The sequence below is a fragment of the Vicugna pacos genome, chromosome 24 (genome assembly GCF_048564905.1).
Source record: "Vicugna pacos chromosome 24, VicPac4, whole genome shotgun sequence".
Lineage (NCBI taxonomy): Eukaryota > Metazoa > Chordata > Mammalia > Artiodactyla > Camelidae > Vicugna > Vicugna pacos.
The window spans coordinates 21,119,896-21,134,708 of record NC_133010.1 but is presented as its reverse complement, the minus strand read 5'-3'; the positions used below and the strand labels follow the sequence as shown (position 1 = coordinate 21,134,708).

Sequence of the window (14,813 nt, the reverse complement as noted above, 5' to 3'; positions counted from 1 at the left end):
GTACTTTGAAAATAAGCAGCATATTGCATTATTTGTTGGAATAATTCCTTATTCTTTCTTTTTAACACTTAGTCATAAATTAGCATCATAACAAGAGTCCTGCAGCAGTACCACGGTCTCTCCCCGGCACTGGAGTCACCATGATCTGCCTGCAATGCTTCAGAGGGAGAAGGTTAGCCCTGAGACAGGGCGGCAGCTTTCCTCCTCCCCAGTCTAAGCATGTTGTTAGAGAAATCTCCATACTGAAACTAACGGGGGTAAAACGCTATTTCACAGACCATTTTTATAACCCTTAAAAAATGACTTTATCCTAAATAATCATTGCATTTTAATGATAAAATGCAGCTAGAATTACACGAATCACAGAAAATAGGGCAAAATATACCTTAGTCTGCATTTCAAAGCAGCATCCAAACAAGAACACAGCATATGTTTGCTCAGGAGGGTTCAGCTAAACGTTTGAGGCAGGAACTAAGCAGACCAATGGCACTATGGAATTAAACAAAAACCCCAGATGAATGCAGAACCCTTCTTTATTATAGCAAGATATAAAAACAAATGTAACTTTAAATGTTTATAACCACGCTAGGCATTTTTAGCTTGCTGAAATTTGGGGGAATAGCTTATGTAATTCTTGAAACTCACAGACCATCTTCATAAAAAACATTATGAAGTTTGAGTATGGTTTTGAATGCATGTACATGTTTTTGTTAAGATATATAAATTTTCTCTGTCCTGACAGTATTCATAATCTCGACATTTTCATACATCCTCAGTGAGTTAAACAAACTTGAGGCCTTTTTACTACTTAAGAGAACCAGCACAGTTCTATCCACCAGTGGCAACGTCCTTAAAAGTTAATGAAGAGTAACTGATAGGTCACCAACAGGTTTCTGACCTAGTTTAGAGCAAAGTGAACTTTTACCTGGGTGTAAATATGCTTCAAACAACTCCTTTAAAAGCACTTTAAACAGCCATTTCCATTTTAATAGTCGGATGAGGATTGTAGCCTTCAATCTGAAAGTCTTCAGCCTTGAAGTCATCAATTTTCTCAACTTTTCGAAGGATTTTGAGCTTCGGGAAAGGCCTTGGTTCTCGCTGAAGCTGAAAAACAATAGAAGACTATTATTTTGCCAGATCGATAAAACCCACTTTCATTTTGCTCCCTGTGTCCCTTTGTGAAACAAACAGCATTTCACCAACAGTGATGATTTGCAGAGGTGGAACTCTGCAGACACCTTGTCCCTGGCCCACGCGGCGGATGACGGGTACTCAGTGAAATAATCACGTGGTGTCAGGAGCCGGATGGCTCACCAGGTGTAAGTTCTTAAAGTCGACTGCTATAAGAATGGGTCACACGTAGTTTTTTACTTTAATAAAAAGTAGTTACAGGATGCTTACTTGAGTCCTCTAGTCCCTATCCCAACTGCCCCCTGGCAGAAAGGGCAATGAAAGCTGGCGTGTGTTGACAGCTAACAGGAGGGGGTGCCAGCCAGGATTCCTGGACCGAGCAGACGGCGGCAGTGCGGAGTGGACACTGGCCACGGCCTCGGGGTGCCCTGGCCGGCACGGCTGGAGCGGCTGCCAGGGAAGCACCTGGGTGAGCCCTGGCGTCGCCTCCAGTCACAGCAGCCACACTCCCTCAGAGAAGGAACTTTCCAAGCCCAGAGCTAATCTGAGGGGCTAAAAGAATTTTCATTTGAATTGCATTCATTAAGTATAGACTTTAATATTTTTATTGCCATTTCAAATCATTTGTTGGCTGCTGTAACTGCTGTTAAGTACTGTATTTAGCATAAAATTAAAGGAAAATATTTACATTTAAACACTGTTCCAAGTAAAAATAAGTTAAAATGCCACTTCTGGGAAGGTCCCAAACGTCCTGGTCTGGCTTTTTCTCTCTGGTACTGGTACTCAGTATCTCACAGTACCTGTCCTGCTAAGTGCCTGTGGTTGTCCGCCTTGTCCCTGGCCACCATCCCTCAACTGAAGCCCCACGGTGGGAGAAGTGCCTCTTACCTCCCTCACAGGAGAAAGCCTTTTAGCACACGAGGGGTGTTTCTCATAGCGACTTTTTATCAATAGAAGACACCAAGTGCCACAGCGTGACAGACACATTGCTTACCTGCATTTTCAGCGGCTCAATGTGATTCAGGTAAATGTGTGCATCTCCCAAAGTGTGTACAAAGTCACCTGGCTAACCCCACGGGAGAAAGCAGAACAGTACGTTTTAGTTTCAATTCCTTTAAAACACATTGGGTAAAAACACACGACAGAGTATGCAGACACCCCCAAAGCTTTTCAGAAGGAATCTACTCACTGTCGCTTTTGAGAAAAGTTGATTCATCAAAATTATAATAAATAAGCCACCTGATCCTATTAGTCTGCACAAAGCACAAGGGCGGGAAAGTGCCATGGAGGTTACAGAGTGAGCCCCTTCGTCCCTCACGTACGTGTATCGCAGTTAAAGACCAGAGGCAGGCTTCCCTGCAGTCAGTCCCTCCACGCTGCAGGATCTGAGAGCTCAGTGTGTTAGGCTGGTGACAGCCCTTCCTCCCCGAGAGCAGCCTACCTTCAGGCCTGTGATGTGTGCGATCATGTAGGTGAGCAGGGAATAGCTGGCGATGTTGAAGGGCACACCCAGGCCCATGTCTCCCGACCGCTGGTACAGCTGGCAGGACAGCTCACCGTTCACCACGTAGAACTGGCAAAGGGCGTGGCAGGGCGGGAGGGCCATGAGCGGGAGATCTGAGGAGCCAGCACAGGGCAAAGTCAGGAGGGCAGTGGCTTTAAAGAACACAGCTCTAGGCAACGTGACAAACAGAAGCCAATTCATCTAGCGGAGATGGTGAGCAGGAGCCACTGGCCAGTGAACCCCACGATCCCCACCTGCCCCTCACGGACCGTTCCCGCCCCAGGGATGGCCTAAGGCTGACGGAGACCCGTCCACCAACATGACACTTCTGTGGATGTATGCTGACAGCTGAAGCTACACGCTCCCGTCCGAGCTGAAATTACTCGTGCACCGAACTATAAGCATAGGAGGGATGAATTCTTTCACAGGGGCCTCAGTATACTGGCGTCTCAGGCACACCCTCCTATATTCCAAATCTCTAATCATAAATGCAAATCATAAGTGCAGATATTCCACTCTGGGCATCTATTACACCTTGGTATAGTTTAGTTTTTACAATATAACTGTTTAAAGTATCTCTAATAGTGAGGTGGAAGTGATCTGAAACTTCATCTGCCCCAATTTAAAATGTTAAATTCTCATGTGTATTTTTACAGGCAATTTAAAGCCAAAAAATACACAGATTAATTCATCTGGGCCCAAGCCCTCCTTTGAAGGTGAAAGTGGGCCACGTGTGAGCAGCCCGGGTCACACAAGCAGGCAGGCCTCCCACCCAGCGCCTCTGCGCCAGGCAGCCAGGACGAAAGAGGAGGACTGGGATGCTCCCCACCTTTTGGATTCCAGGCACACATGATGATTCTTCTGTCATTAGGGTTGGTTTTGATTGTGTCAATCACCTTTTGCAGTTGGTCTACTCCTTCGCCTGAATAATCTGCAGAATTGGCAAACAGAACACCGCACACATTAATCACAGCATCCAGCATGATGGCCTCAAGAGCTCGTCCATCACAATGTCCTCCCACAGCCCCCTGTGGCCCACAGTCACACGCTACTCTGTGGACCCTACACAGTTCTCAAGCTCGCTGGGTTATGCTGAGTTCAGGGCCCTATCTGTGCTCTGGAGCCATAACCAAGTCTGTTTTCTTATCTACCTTACATACCTGGCCTCGGTGTCCCCCACCCCTTCTCCTACTGCTCACCTCCTTCATCCTCTACAGTCTGCTTCTTCCAGTGGTCCCGATGGGACGTGGTCTCCCTACCATTGACCACTCCCATGACACTTCATTGCCAGGTGCAGTGCTGGCCCTTCAGTGGGATTTACCCTCCACACACAGTCCACCTAACACAGCACAAAGATTCCTTTCTGTCATCTAGACACTAGCCTTCCCACACTCCCACCTGAAACCACAACTTAGCAGCCAAACACCTGCTGACGTGGAAACAGCAGGAAACTTCTGTCATTATTGTACCACCCTTGTACTTTTCTCCCATCTCTGGTCTGGACTTGAGCTCCTTGCCTTCCTTCTGAACTGGAAGCTGAGAATGTGCACAGCTTCACAGCCCCACCCCCTGTTAAACTTCTGCTTAGTGGAGTCAGACTATGTTCTGGTCCAGCAGTTCTTAGTTTAGGGAGAAGAAATCCTGTCACGATCACAGTTTCAAAAAAGGTAGTACCAAAGATTAAAAAAAGATGAACTGTGATGGAACAGTTCTGTATCCTGATGGTGATGGTGGCTACATAAATCTACATGTGCTAATGCATGCATGCACGCACGCACGCACACACACAAATGAGTGCATGTAAAACTGGAGAAATCTGGTAAGTGATGTGGATTTTAATCACTGATAATGTGAGAAGTTACTTTTTTTTTCTGTTTTGCAATTTCCCTTGAACCTATAATTATTTCAAGGTAAAAATTAAAAACATAAACTCCTGTATTGAAACCCAACAGCTAAGCATTTCTACAACTCCAAGGCCTTAATTTCATTACGCCGCTGCACCCGCCACCCCCAGGCAGGATTTAAGGCACAATTAAGCCAAGGGTGTAGTCTCACATCCTGAGGATGCTGGAGGACAGAGGCTGCATTGTAACAACAGACAGCCCACTTACCTGCACAAATAGCTTAACCCACACAGCACTTTTTTTAGTGGAGAAATTTATGTACCATTAAATTGACCACTTTGATGATTATTAAGTGTGCAGTTAGTGGTATAAAGTACATTCCCAATGTTGTGCAAATATCACTACTATCCAGTCTACATCTTTTTCACTTTCCCAAACTGAAATTCTGTCCCCATTAAACAACCTCCCCGTCCCAGCCCCTGGCACCATCCCCTCTGCCTGTGAATCTCCCTATTCCAGCTCAGCACAGCATTTTTAACTTACCGAAGTTGCCAACATTCCAAAGATCTCAGGATTGCATGTATAATGCAGGTTTTAAACTTTCATTGAAGAATCTGACAACATTGGGCTCAAATCCCTCCAGCTGCCTAGAGCTGAGGCGTGACTGCCCCCTTCAGTTGAGACATGCTCTTGAGGTCGCTGGTTTCTGCCCAGCAAGCAAACTGTTACTTCCTGTGTGCACAAATGCATGCACCCCAACACACACACCAAGGTGGGCGTTTGCTTTTGCAACCCCCTGACCTAAGGACAGGGGGACAGGAAGGGTCAAAGGACCAGGCTGGGCTCTGTGACAATCAGCAAGTGGTGCCCCCAAGTGACAGGAGAGTGGAGGTCCAGCAGTGAGATGCTTCATCTTCCTCCATCCCAGCAGCACAGGGAGGAGAGGGTGACCCAGAGATCTGTGCTGACACATCACTGTGCTCGGTGGCTCAGTCTTAAAAAGGGAGATCAAAGCCACCACAAGGCAACCCCTGGGACTCCTGTCCCCTAGATGAACTTTCAACACTATTCCCCGACACAGCGGCCAACCACCGTGTCACTACCTGCTAGTGAAACAAGGCAGGCGAAATGCCAAGACCCAGCAAGTGCCAACAACCGAGCGTGGGACCTGGCCCCTTCACCTGGTCAAAGTTATACATCAGCTCCCCGGACACTGACTTCCAGACTTCACTTGCAACAAGGCAAACTCGGGCCATGACAGGCGCTCAGGAAATCTGAGGCCCCACGCCGTCTCCTCACCTGAATGCATATCTTTGTATTCGGCCCCAAAATGCCTCCATTGAAAGCCGTAAACCGGGCCTAGATCTCCTTCTTCTCTGGTGGAGAATCCCAGGCTGTCCAAGAAGTCTCGGGACCCATTGGCGTCCCAGATTTTCACTCCCTTGGAAGACAGCTCCTTAGCGTTTGTGGATCCCTGGAGGAGATGGGGGAAGAGCAGGCACCGGGTGACTCCTTGCCCTCGGAGTCCGTTCCCTAATAGCGTCCCACCAGGCGGGCTGTGGCCTGTACGGACACACGGGGGACGGGCCCCTGACACGTCCCTGCAGCTTGTCCCATCATTAAGCAGACCAGTTAGCTAGACTTCCTGAGGGCCCCCAGGACAGCCTGATCGCTCCTTTGGAATCACCCTCTCAAATCTTTTCTCCTATTTCCCTCAACTACACTAAACACCTCCAAGTCCTTTGATTACCCCCATCTAGTCCATCAGTCTTGTGTTTCTTAACCAAATGTGTTCTGTCCACCCGTGATACTCCGGAGTGAATTTAATGCTTCACGTGCAATCTGTTCGGTGTTATTTAGAGATGACATCTAGGGTATTTCCACTGATCGGTCCGATCAGTATAAGCTTCTCTGGCAAATACATCAGTCATCTATCTTAGATGTGCTCCTATCAAGTTCTGTTTACCCCCAATCTCTACTTGCAAAGTTAAGGTGTGTTTTTTGGGTTTTGCTTTTTTGGTGCCAAGTACAAGCTTTATGTTTCTTTCTCAAATATATATGCATATGTATGTGTGTGTGCATATCTCTCATTAGATTTGACCCATGTCATCCTAACCCGTATCCTGATCATGTGTCCAGGTCAAGGACAGATCCCTCTGGCCTCTGGGTACAATGTGCTGCAATGGTTACCAGCAAGGCTATAAGGCCGCAGACACCTGGGCTCCATGCCTGCCCCCCACCCCCGACCCTTCTAGCTTCACTATCTGCATCTAAAAAAGAGCACAGGAGTAGTAATCACCACAAGTATTCCTGTGAAGAGTCGATAATACAAGCAAAGCACTTGGCACTCAACAGATACTAACTATTGTACAGACATTCGCTCTCCATCTTGCTTGAAGATCCAGCTGAATTACAGCTTCTGACTTCTGTATTTTTTGAGTCACCCATGGAGAGACTGTATCAGAACTGAGTCTGATGTGTTCCCAGAAAGGATTTATTAGAATTCTGCACTCAAGCTTTAAAATAAACCAAGCGAATGCAGTTTAATTCTGAGCATCTTCCTTTCTGTCATTGAGTTTGTACTAATTTTTTTCACTTCAAACAGCTCATTTCTCTATCTTTCACATTTGCTTCAGAAGTCCCCCCTTAAAAAACGACAGCATGGAGACTAAACATGCTACTAAAAAACCAATGGGTCAACGATGAAATCAAAGAAGAAATTTAAAAGTGGCCATACTACCCAAAGCAATCTACAGATTTAATGTGACCCTATCAAACTACCCAGGACATTTCCCACAGAATTAGAAATAAATACTCCTAAAATTTATATGGAATCACAAAAGACCCAGAATTGCCAAAGCATTACTGAAGAAAAAGAGGGAGAAGCTGGAGGAACAACCCTCCCAGACTTCAGAGAATACTACAGAGCTACAGTAATCAAGACAGCATGGTATTGGTGCAAAAACAGACATATAGATCAATGGAACAGAATAGAGAGCCAAGAAATAAACCCACAAACTTTGGTCAATTAATCATTGACAAAGGAGGCAAGAACATACAATGGAGTAAAAACAGTCTCTTCAGCAAATGGTGTTGGGAAAACTGGACAGCAGCATGTAAATCAATGAAGTTAGAATACTCCCTCATACCAGACACAAAAATAAACTCAAAATGGCTTAAAAACTTAAACATAAGACAAGACAATAAACCTCTTAGAAGAAAACATAGGCAAAACATCATCTGATATAAATCTCAGCAATGCTCTCCTAGGGCAGTCTACCCAGGCAATGGAAATAAAAGCAAAAATAAACAAATGGGACCTAACTAAACATAAGCTTCTGCACAGCAAAGGAAACCATATGCAAAACAAAAAGACAACCTACAGAATAGGAGAAAATATCTGCAAAAGATGAGACTGACAAGGGCTTAATCTCCAGAACATATAAACAGCTCATGCAACTTAATAACAACAACAAAAAAAAACCCAATCCAAAAATGGGCAGATCTAAACAAGTAATTTTTTAATGAAGATACATGAATGGCCTATAGGCACATGAAAAATGCTCAATATCGCTAATTAGCAGAGAAATGCAAATCAAAACTAAATGAGCTATCACCTCACATCAGTCAGAATGGCCATCATTCAAAAGTCCATGAACAATAAATGCTGGAGGGGGTGTGGAAAAAAGGGAACCTTCCCACACTGCTGGTGGGAATATAGTTTGGTGCAGCCATTATGGGAAACAGTATGGAGATTCCTCAAAAATCTAAAAACAGACTTACCATATGATCCAGCAATCCCACTCTTGGGCACATATTCAGAGGGAACCTTAATTCAAAAAGACACATGCATCCCTATGTTCATAGCAGCACTATTTACAATAGCCAAGACATGGAAACGATCTAAATGTCCACTGACAGATGACTGGATAAAGAAGTTGTGGTGTATACACACACACACACAATGGAATACTACTCAGCCATAAAAAATAATAAAACAATGCCATTTGCAGCAACATGCACGGACCTGGAGAATGTCATTCTAAGCGAAGCCAGAAAGAGAAAGAAAAATACTGTATGATTTTACTTATACGTGAAATCTTAAAGAAAAAACTTATTTACAAAACAGAAGCAGATTCAAAGACATAGAAAACAAACCTATGGTTGGGGAGTGGGGAAGAGGTGGGAAGGGATAAGTTGGGAGTTCAAGATTTGCAGATACTAACTAATGTATAAAAAATAGATAAATAACAAGTTTATACTGTACAGCACAGGTAATTATATTCAATATCAGTAACTTATGGTGAAAGAGAATATGAAAACGAATATTATGTATGTTCATGTATGACTGAAGCATTGTGCTGTACACTAGAAATTGACACAACATTGTAAACTGACTATGCTTCAGTAAAAATATATATATATACCTCCCCCCACCACCGCCCCCAAACCAAACCTAGGCTGAGGAGTGACATGATCTGACTCTTAAAAGGATCTCGCTGGTGCTTATTGAGAACAGACTATTGATTTCCAAATAGCAGCAAATTCTTTACCTTGATAAACCACAGCAACTCCTCCAAAACACCCTTCCAGAAAACACGTTTGGTTGTCAGCAGTGGAAATTCATCTGGAAAACAGTTTGCCATGTAATTTCAAGATGGGAAAACTGAACATGCCATCCAACTTTCTCTGTGGAAGCAAACTGCCCCCAGGACATTAGGCCCAGGAGTGACCGCAGGAGCAGCTGGAAAACTGCAGCTTCTACCCTCTGGGCCCCTCTGATCAGAGTGGAGCTCCCAGGCTGCAGTCCCAAGTCAGGACACAGTTCAGACTGAGCCCACCCTCCTGAGCCCCTTGATCACAGGACACAGGAGTTCCACACAATGAGGTGGGGCAGGGATGCCCACAGACAGGGAAGAGCTACCCTCCACTACCTAGTGTAAACCCTTCCAAGAGGTGTGAAGACAATCTACAAAATGTGCCCTAGGACAAAGTCTGAAGACTATTCCATGATCATTCTGCCAGGGGAAACTTGCTCACAACCAGGGGATAGTTGATATGGCTCTGGCCAAATCTGAATAGTTTTAAAATATTTGCAAAGCAAATTAATCTCTATTTTTTAAGTGTACCAGAAAGTTAACTGCCTAAATATCTGATATGCATGATCCAACTTAATCCTCAAAACAACACTCGAGGCTCCCTTATGATCTCTATAAGTTTGCATCAAGCAATAGAGAAATAAAAATATAAAAGCTTATCTGTAAATTTGGTACCCATTCAGTCCACATCGTAAGTCGTACAGTTGCTATTCATGTGACGTGAATGGATTCCGCAAGCACCTACTACCCACCGTTTGGAGGATTATTTCCTCCATTTTGAGCATATGGCGAAGCTGAAGATTGGAGAGGTTAAGCAACTTGCCCAAGGTCTAAGCAGAGGGGATGGAGAAAAAAGGGGGTTTGTGGCTCACTGGAGGCCACTGCGCTGGAGCTGCAGGAAGATGAACCCTCGGCTCCGACAAAATTGCCCAAGCTGCCCCAGCCAGATCCGCCACTATAGCCCCGTATTTCCTAGCCTCCAGAACTGGGTGTGAGGTGGAGGGTTTCTCCCCACATCTCGGTGATTCTGCTTCACCGCTAGCGGGTCTCCCCACTCAAAACGACCCTCCACACCTGTTTCATGGATCTATGTCCGGTGCCGACCCCTATCCCGCCCCTTGGTCCCCTGTCAGCCTGACCCTAACAACCCCCAATAGACACTTCTTCCCAGGAGTCGCCGTTTTAAAGGAAAAGAAAGAACTACTCGGCTCAGAATCTTGCCTTTGTTTCAAGGTTTAAGAGGGACCGTTGGGAAAACGGTCGGGAATCAAGTTCCCGCCCCTGCCTCTCAGCTCTCTTCTCCCGCCGCGGCCCCGCCCACGCCACTTTCGCTCCAATTTTTTAAAACTTTGCAAAGCAGAACGGCTTACACGCGGCGGGACGGGGAGGGGCAAAAAGGGGCCCTACGGCCAAGGCCTCGGTCAAGCCCGGGCAGGTCCTCTCCCCGCCTCCAGTCTGGAGCAAACACTAGCGCATCGTGCCCGCTTTGGGGAGACCGCATAACGGGGTGGTTAAGGGCCAGAGGACCTGGCTTTACCTCCCAGCTCTGTCCCTCCTGCCCATGTGACCCTACGCAAGTCATTCCTCTAATCCGAGCCCCCGTCTAGGGGTCTGAAGAGCGGGGCCAAGGACGCTTCCCCACCTCACAGGGTTGAGGTGAGGACTGAACGCCGACCGCGCTCCCCCGCCGCAGCGCCGCGCGCAGCCCCCGCTCCCGCCGGCCCGCCCGCTTGGCGCGGCCGCCTCACCTCTCAGGCTGTAGCGCGCCTGCATGCCGAACACCGACAGGGTGCCGGTGCCCGTGCGGTCGTCCTTCCGGGAGCCGCAGCGGAGGATGTGCTCGATTTGCCCCAAGTACTGCAGCTCCCCGTGCGGCGGCGGCGACGGCGGCTCGGCGCCCCGCTCCTGCGCGGCGGGCGGTGACGGTGGGCGCGGCAGTTCGGAGCCGGCGGCGGGCATGGTGCGGGCGTGGGTGCGGGTACCGGAGGGGGGCGGGCGGCTGGTGAGTCCGCCGGGACTTTTCCAGACACCTCCTTTCCCGCCACCAATTCGGAGACCCCGCCTCTTCCGGTGACGCTTAGGTGACGTCGGTCCCGCCCCGAGCGCGCGGGCCCCGCCCCTCGCTTTCTGGGAGCGCGCTGCCCTTCCCGAATCGCGTCTCTTTTAGCCCGTTTTAAAAGTCAAGAAACTTTGGCCTAGGAAGAAATCCTAAAGCCTGTATCTTGGTGCATTGGCGGAGAATGGCCACTTACTTGGAAAGTTTTGGGGTCGACCGCACCTTTCGGTGATCAAGGGCAATCTGGAACAATCCCCACGTGTTCGTGAAATCTAAGCATAAACAAAGGGAGCACCCTGTTATTTGAGATATTTTCTGCAACTAAAGGGGGCGGCTGTCAGGTGATCTGTATTTCCATTTTGCCCCATCCTCACTCAAGGCCGGCAGCTGGAGCAAGTGGGATAAGGCAGGTTTTTTTTTTTTTACTTGATTAATGACAGCCATCCGTTTTCCAAGCTTTGAATACCAAAGCTTTCGATTTTAGTGAAATGTTTTTAATATAAACACTAGTGGGTAAGGACTATTTGATAATGGGTTTAAAAGGTACTAATACATGGATTGTACATATAACAGAAGCCTTGAATCAACAATTGTCTATTGAGCACATAGAAGATGCTCAATCAATTTTTTTGTTGTTGCTGCATCTGAGGTTATGAAGAATAAGATAAAAGCTCCGTCACTATTTCTTGCCATTCAATACAGCTTGATGTTTTTTCTTTTCTCTTTCTTCTACCCCGCCCCACCCCCCAGTCCCTGCCTGTCGACCCCATTATCTCAAGTTTATTGTCTGTACAAGATTCTGGAATCTTTCTGCTAAAGGGCATTTCTTAAACTCAAGGTTAAAATTTTTGTTAACAGGAAAATAAACATTCTAGGAGGAGGTAATTATCTTTCATCTGCCGCTCTGACTAATCTCAGCAAAGACCATGTTGAATCTGTGCCTTTATGTGACACAAAGCCTGTATAAAATAAATCTAATCCCGAAGACAATTTACAAAATAGCTGGCCATTTGGGTTAATTGGACAGGAAAACAAATAGTAAGAATAGACTAAGAAAGTGTTTTAGGGAACATTTCACAAGCCTCATAGTTGGAAAGTTCTTGCTGTTTTGTACGAGTGCTCACAAAGAGTAAACTGAAATGCACTGGGTTAAGGATAAGAAGATGTTTTAAATCTATTTAATCTATTTAATCCATCACCTGCTGGGCTGGCTTTTCCTAGGTCAACAACATTCCTTCTTCCCCTCTCCCAGCACCTTCCCCATCCCACCCTTAGTCCCACCCCCACCCCTACCCTCACACTAGCGTAATAATAATTAAAGAGTCACCTGTGTCTGCTTTGGGACTGATGGTCGGCCTGTGTTGTGTTGTACTGCCTGGATAGGGTGGGTGTGGTGGGCTGTCTCCAGACGCCATGGGCATTCTTTCTGATGGTCATTTGGGAAAAGACTGCTCTGTAAGAAAACCTGAACTCAGAAAACAGGCTTTAGACAGGAATGGGGACTTAACGTTGGAGTAGCTTGAGAGCCCTCCTGGGTGTAAGAAGCTGAAATGCCGCGTGTAGGCGCAAGATTCGCTGGGCGGGGTCGTCCTACTTATTAACTGCTGTGGCTGTAGGCGAGGGCGCGAGGCCGAGTGAATGCAGGGATTCCCCCAACCCCACAGCAACCAAAAGTGTTTCCACGCGTTCCCAACCACGTGCAGGGGCCCAGGCTGAAAATGTCCCAGACTGTCTAGTTGCAGTTACTCTCTGTGTTTATTTTCCTTTTGTTATTTCGAGCCAAGTTTAATTGTTCCTGTGGAGGATCAGTTGTACTCCAGGGTGAATCTCAGGACACTAGCTTAGGTTCCCCTGCCAGTGAGGAGATTCCTCTTCCGTTGTGGGACTCAGAGGATCTTGGTTGGATGATAACGGAGAGAGAACTGTTCCTTTCCCTGTGGCTGCTCCATCAGTGAATGAATGCTCCGCTCAGACAAGCGAATCATTCATTCACTCATCCAAGAGCATTTCTATCACAATGCCCACCATAAGTCACCGAGGAGCGAAATAGACAAGGTTCCTCTCACAGAACTGAGACTCTAGCTGAGAGGAAGTCCCTGGAACAAGGCGTCTGCAGTGACAGGTGCCATGATGATGATGTAACCGGGTTCAGGGGGACTACTTAGATCCCACCACTAGGGGAGGCCTCCCTGGGGAGGTCACATCTGAGTGAGAAGAAACCAGAAGGCAGAGATCTGGGGAAAGGGCATTGCAAACTCAATGTATGGTAGCAACCAGTCTTCACTGCGCCTGCATCCATAAAAACGCAAGATAAGGATGATACTGATGCTCAATCATATCTCATTCTAGGAAGAAATAACAATTACTAATGGATCTATTAACTTATGCGGGGGAGAAAAGCTCTTTCTTCTTTTTAAGAGATCTATTTCTGTTAAAAATTTCACTGTTTAATAGTCATAGAAATGTGTAAGATACTCATTATTTTGATCAATTGGGTACAAATAATAAATTACAATGATAACTCAATCCAGAATGAATTTGATACCTAGGTTTTTGTGTCCTAGGGAAATTTTAACTTTCAAAATTTAAAAATACTTACATTTGATTGATCAATAAAGGTGTTTAAACATAAAAAATTATTACATTAGAATAAAATTCTCTAAACAAAGTAGACTGAAAATAAGAGTTTAAGGAAAAAAATGGAATGAGATAAAATTTATTATTATTAAAAGAAAAACTTATTTGTATATTTGTTTAAATGGATGATATTAGGTATCAAATTGCCATGATATGTAGATTCCATTGGGCACATTCTAAAGAGAGATGAGATAAGTTTTAAGATACTAATATTTACCATACATGGGAAAATTAAAATTTCCTATTCTCAATTTATATTGAAAAATTATGTGCAAGGGCATATATACATTTTTTCAGGTTTCCTTTCAGGTGTATGACAGCAAAAGCCACTGACTGGTTGTTGGTCTGGATTGTGGTTCCTTACACAATAAACTCTCAAAAATATTGGCCCAATTAGATAAAGGAAAGCAGGAAACTAAACTTCCTGAGAGCCAACTGTGAGTCAGGAACTAAATAATAATAGTATTATTTATATTGATAAAGCTCCCATTTACTGATGCTTCTCATTATGGATTATTTACTGTAGTTCTCACAGCCTCCCCAAAAAGCAAAAACTATTACTTTTTATCATTTTATAGATAAAGACACTGGGGTTTAGAGAGATTAAGGATCTCGCCTAGGCAAACACCTAGAAAATCTGACAGCTAGGATTAAAATCCGGGTCAGCCTGCCCCCAAAGGCTTTTCTCTGCTTTGAGCCTGACCACTGCCTTTTCTGTCTTCACTCTACAAGGTTTTGACAGCACATCAGCTATAAAATAGTCAGGTTCCCATTATATCTTATTTTTTGGCGCCTTCTGTGACAAATACATCAAATGTATGGCTGAATAGGCTCAGTGTGAGATTTACTGTACATTAAGGATTCCAGGAGTCTATCAATACTACCTTTTAAAAAATAGCTTTTGGTTATGATAGGAAAGAATTTGTCTTCATTTGGAGTTCACTATATTCAGTGGGCTGCCCCTGAACTTCCTCTGCCAAGTCTTTTTATCCAATTGCTCAAGACTGGGTGAAAAATGCTTTAAAGGTCTTGAGTCTTCTCTT

The 14,813-nt window shown here is 45.5% G+C and overlaps 1 protein-coding gene across 2 annotated transcripts; it reads right to left on the bottom strand.

Annotated features, from left to right (window-relative positions):
- Positions 1-311: 311 nt before the first annotated feature.
- On the bottom strand, positions 312-11,148 carry TYMS (thymidylate synthetase). 2 transcript variants are annotated; one of them, XM_031690259.2, is made up of 8 exons: positions 10,826-11,148; positions 9,033-9,106; positions 5,779-5,953; positions 3,465-3,566; positions 2,573-2,748; positions 2,126-2,197; positions 926-1,104; positions 312-489 (listed from the first exon to the last, which is right to left on the bottom strand). In XM_031690259.2, exons 1-7 carry the CDS (start codon positions 11,034-11,036, stop codon positions 967-969), a joined length of 948 nt encoding a protein of 315 aa, XP_031546119.1. In that variant the 5' UTR covers positions 11,037-11,148; the 3' UTR covers positions 312-489; positions 926-966. The 2 variants fall into 2 exon arrangements, with proteins under 2 accessions (XP_031546119.1, XP_072805257.1); XM_072949156.1 differs by lacking the exon at positions 2,126-2,197.
- Between the last annotated feature and the right edge of the window lie 3,665 nt (positions 11,149-14,813).

What these genes read in the sequence shown, in the direction of transcription:
- TYMS (XM_031690259.2), bottom strand. Translation starts at nt 11,036, where the DNA reads ATGCCCGCCGCCGGCTCCGAACTGCCGCGCCCACCGTCACCGCCCGCC. An exon ending in GTGTGCCTGGAATCCAAAAG is followed by an intron (nt 2,749 to 3,464) that starts GTGGGGAGCATC and finishes CTGGCTCCTCAG; the next exon opens with ATCTCCCGCTCATGGCCCTC. An exon ending in CACACATCACAGGCCTGAAG is followed by an intron (nt 2,198 to 2,572) that starts GTAGGCTGCTCT and finishes CCGTGGGGTTAG; the next exon opens with CCAGGTGACTTTGTACACAC.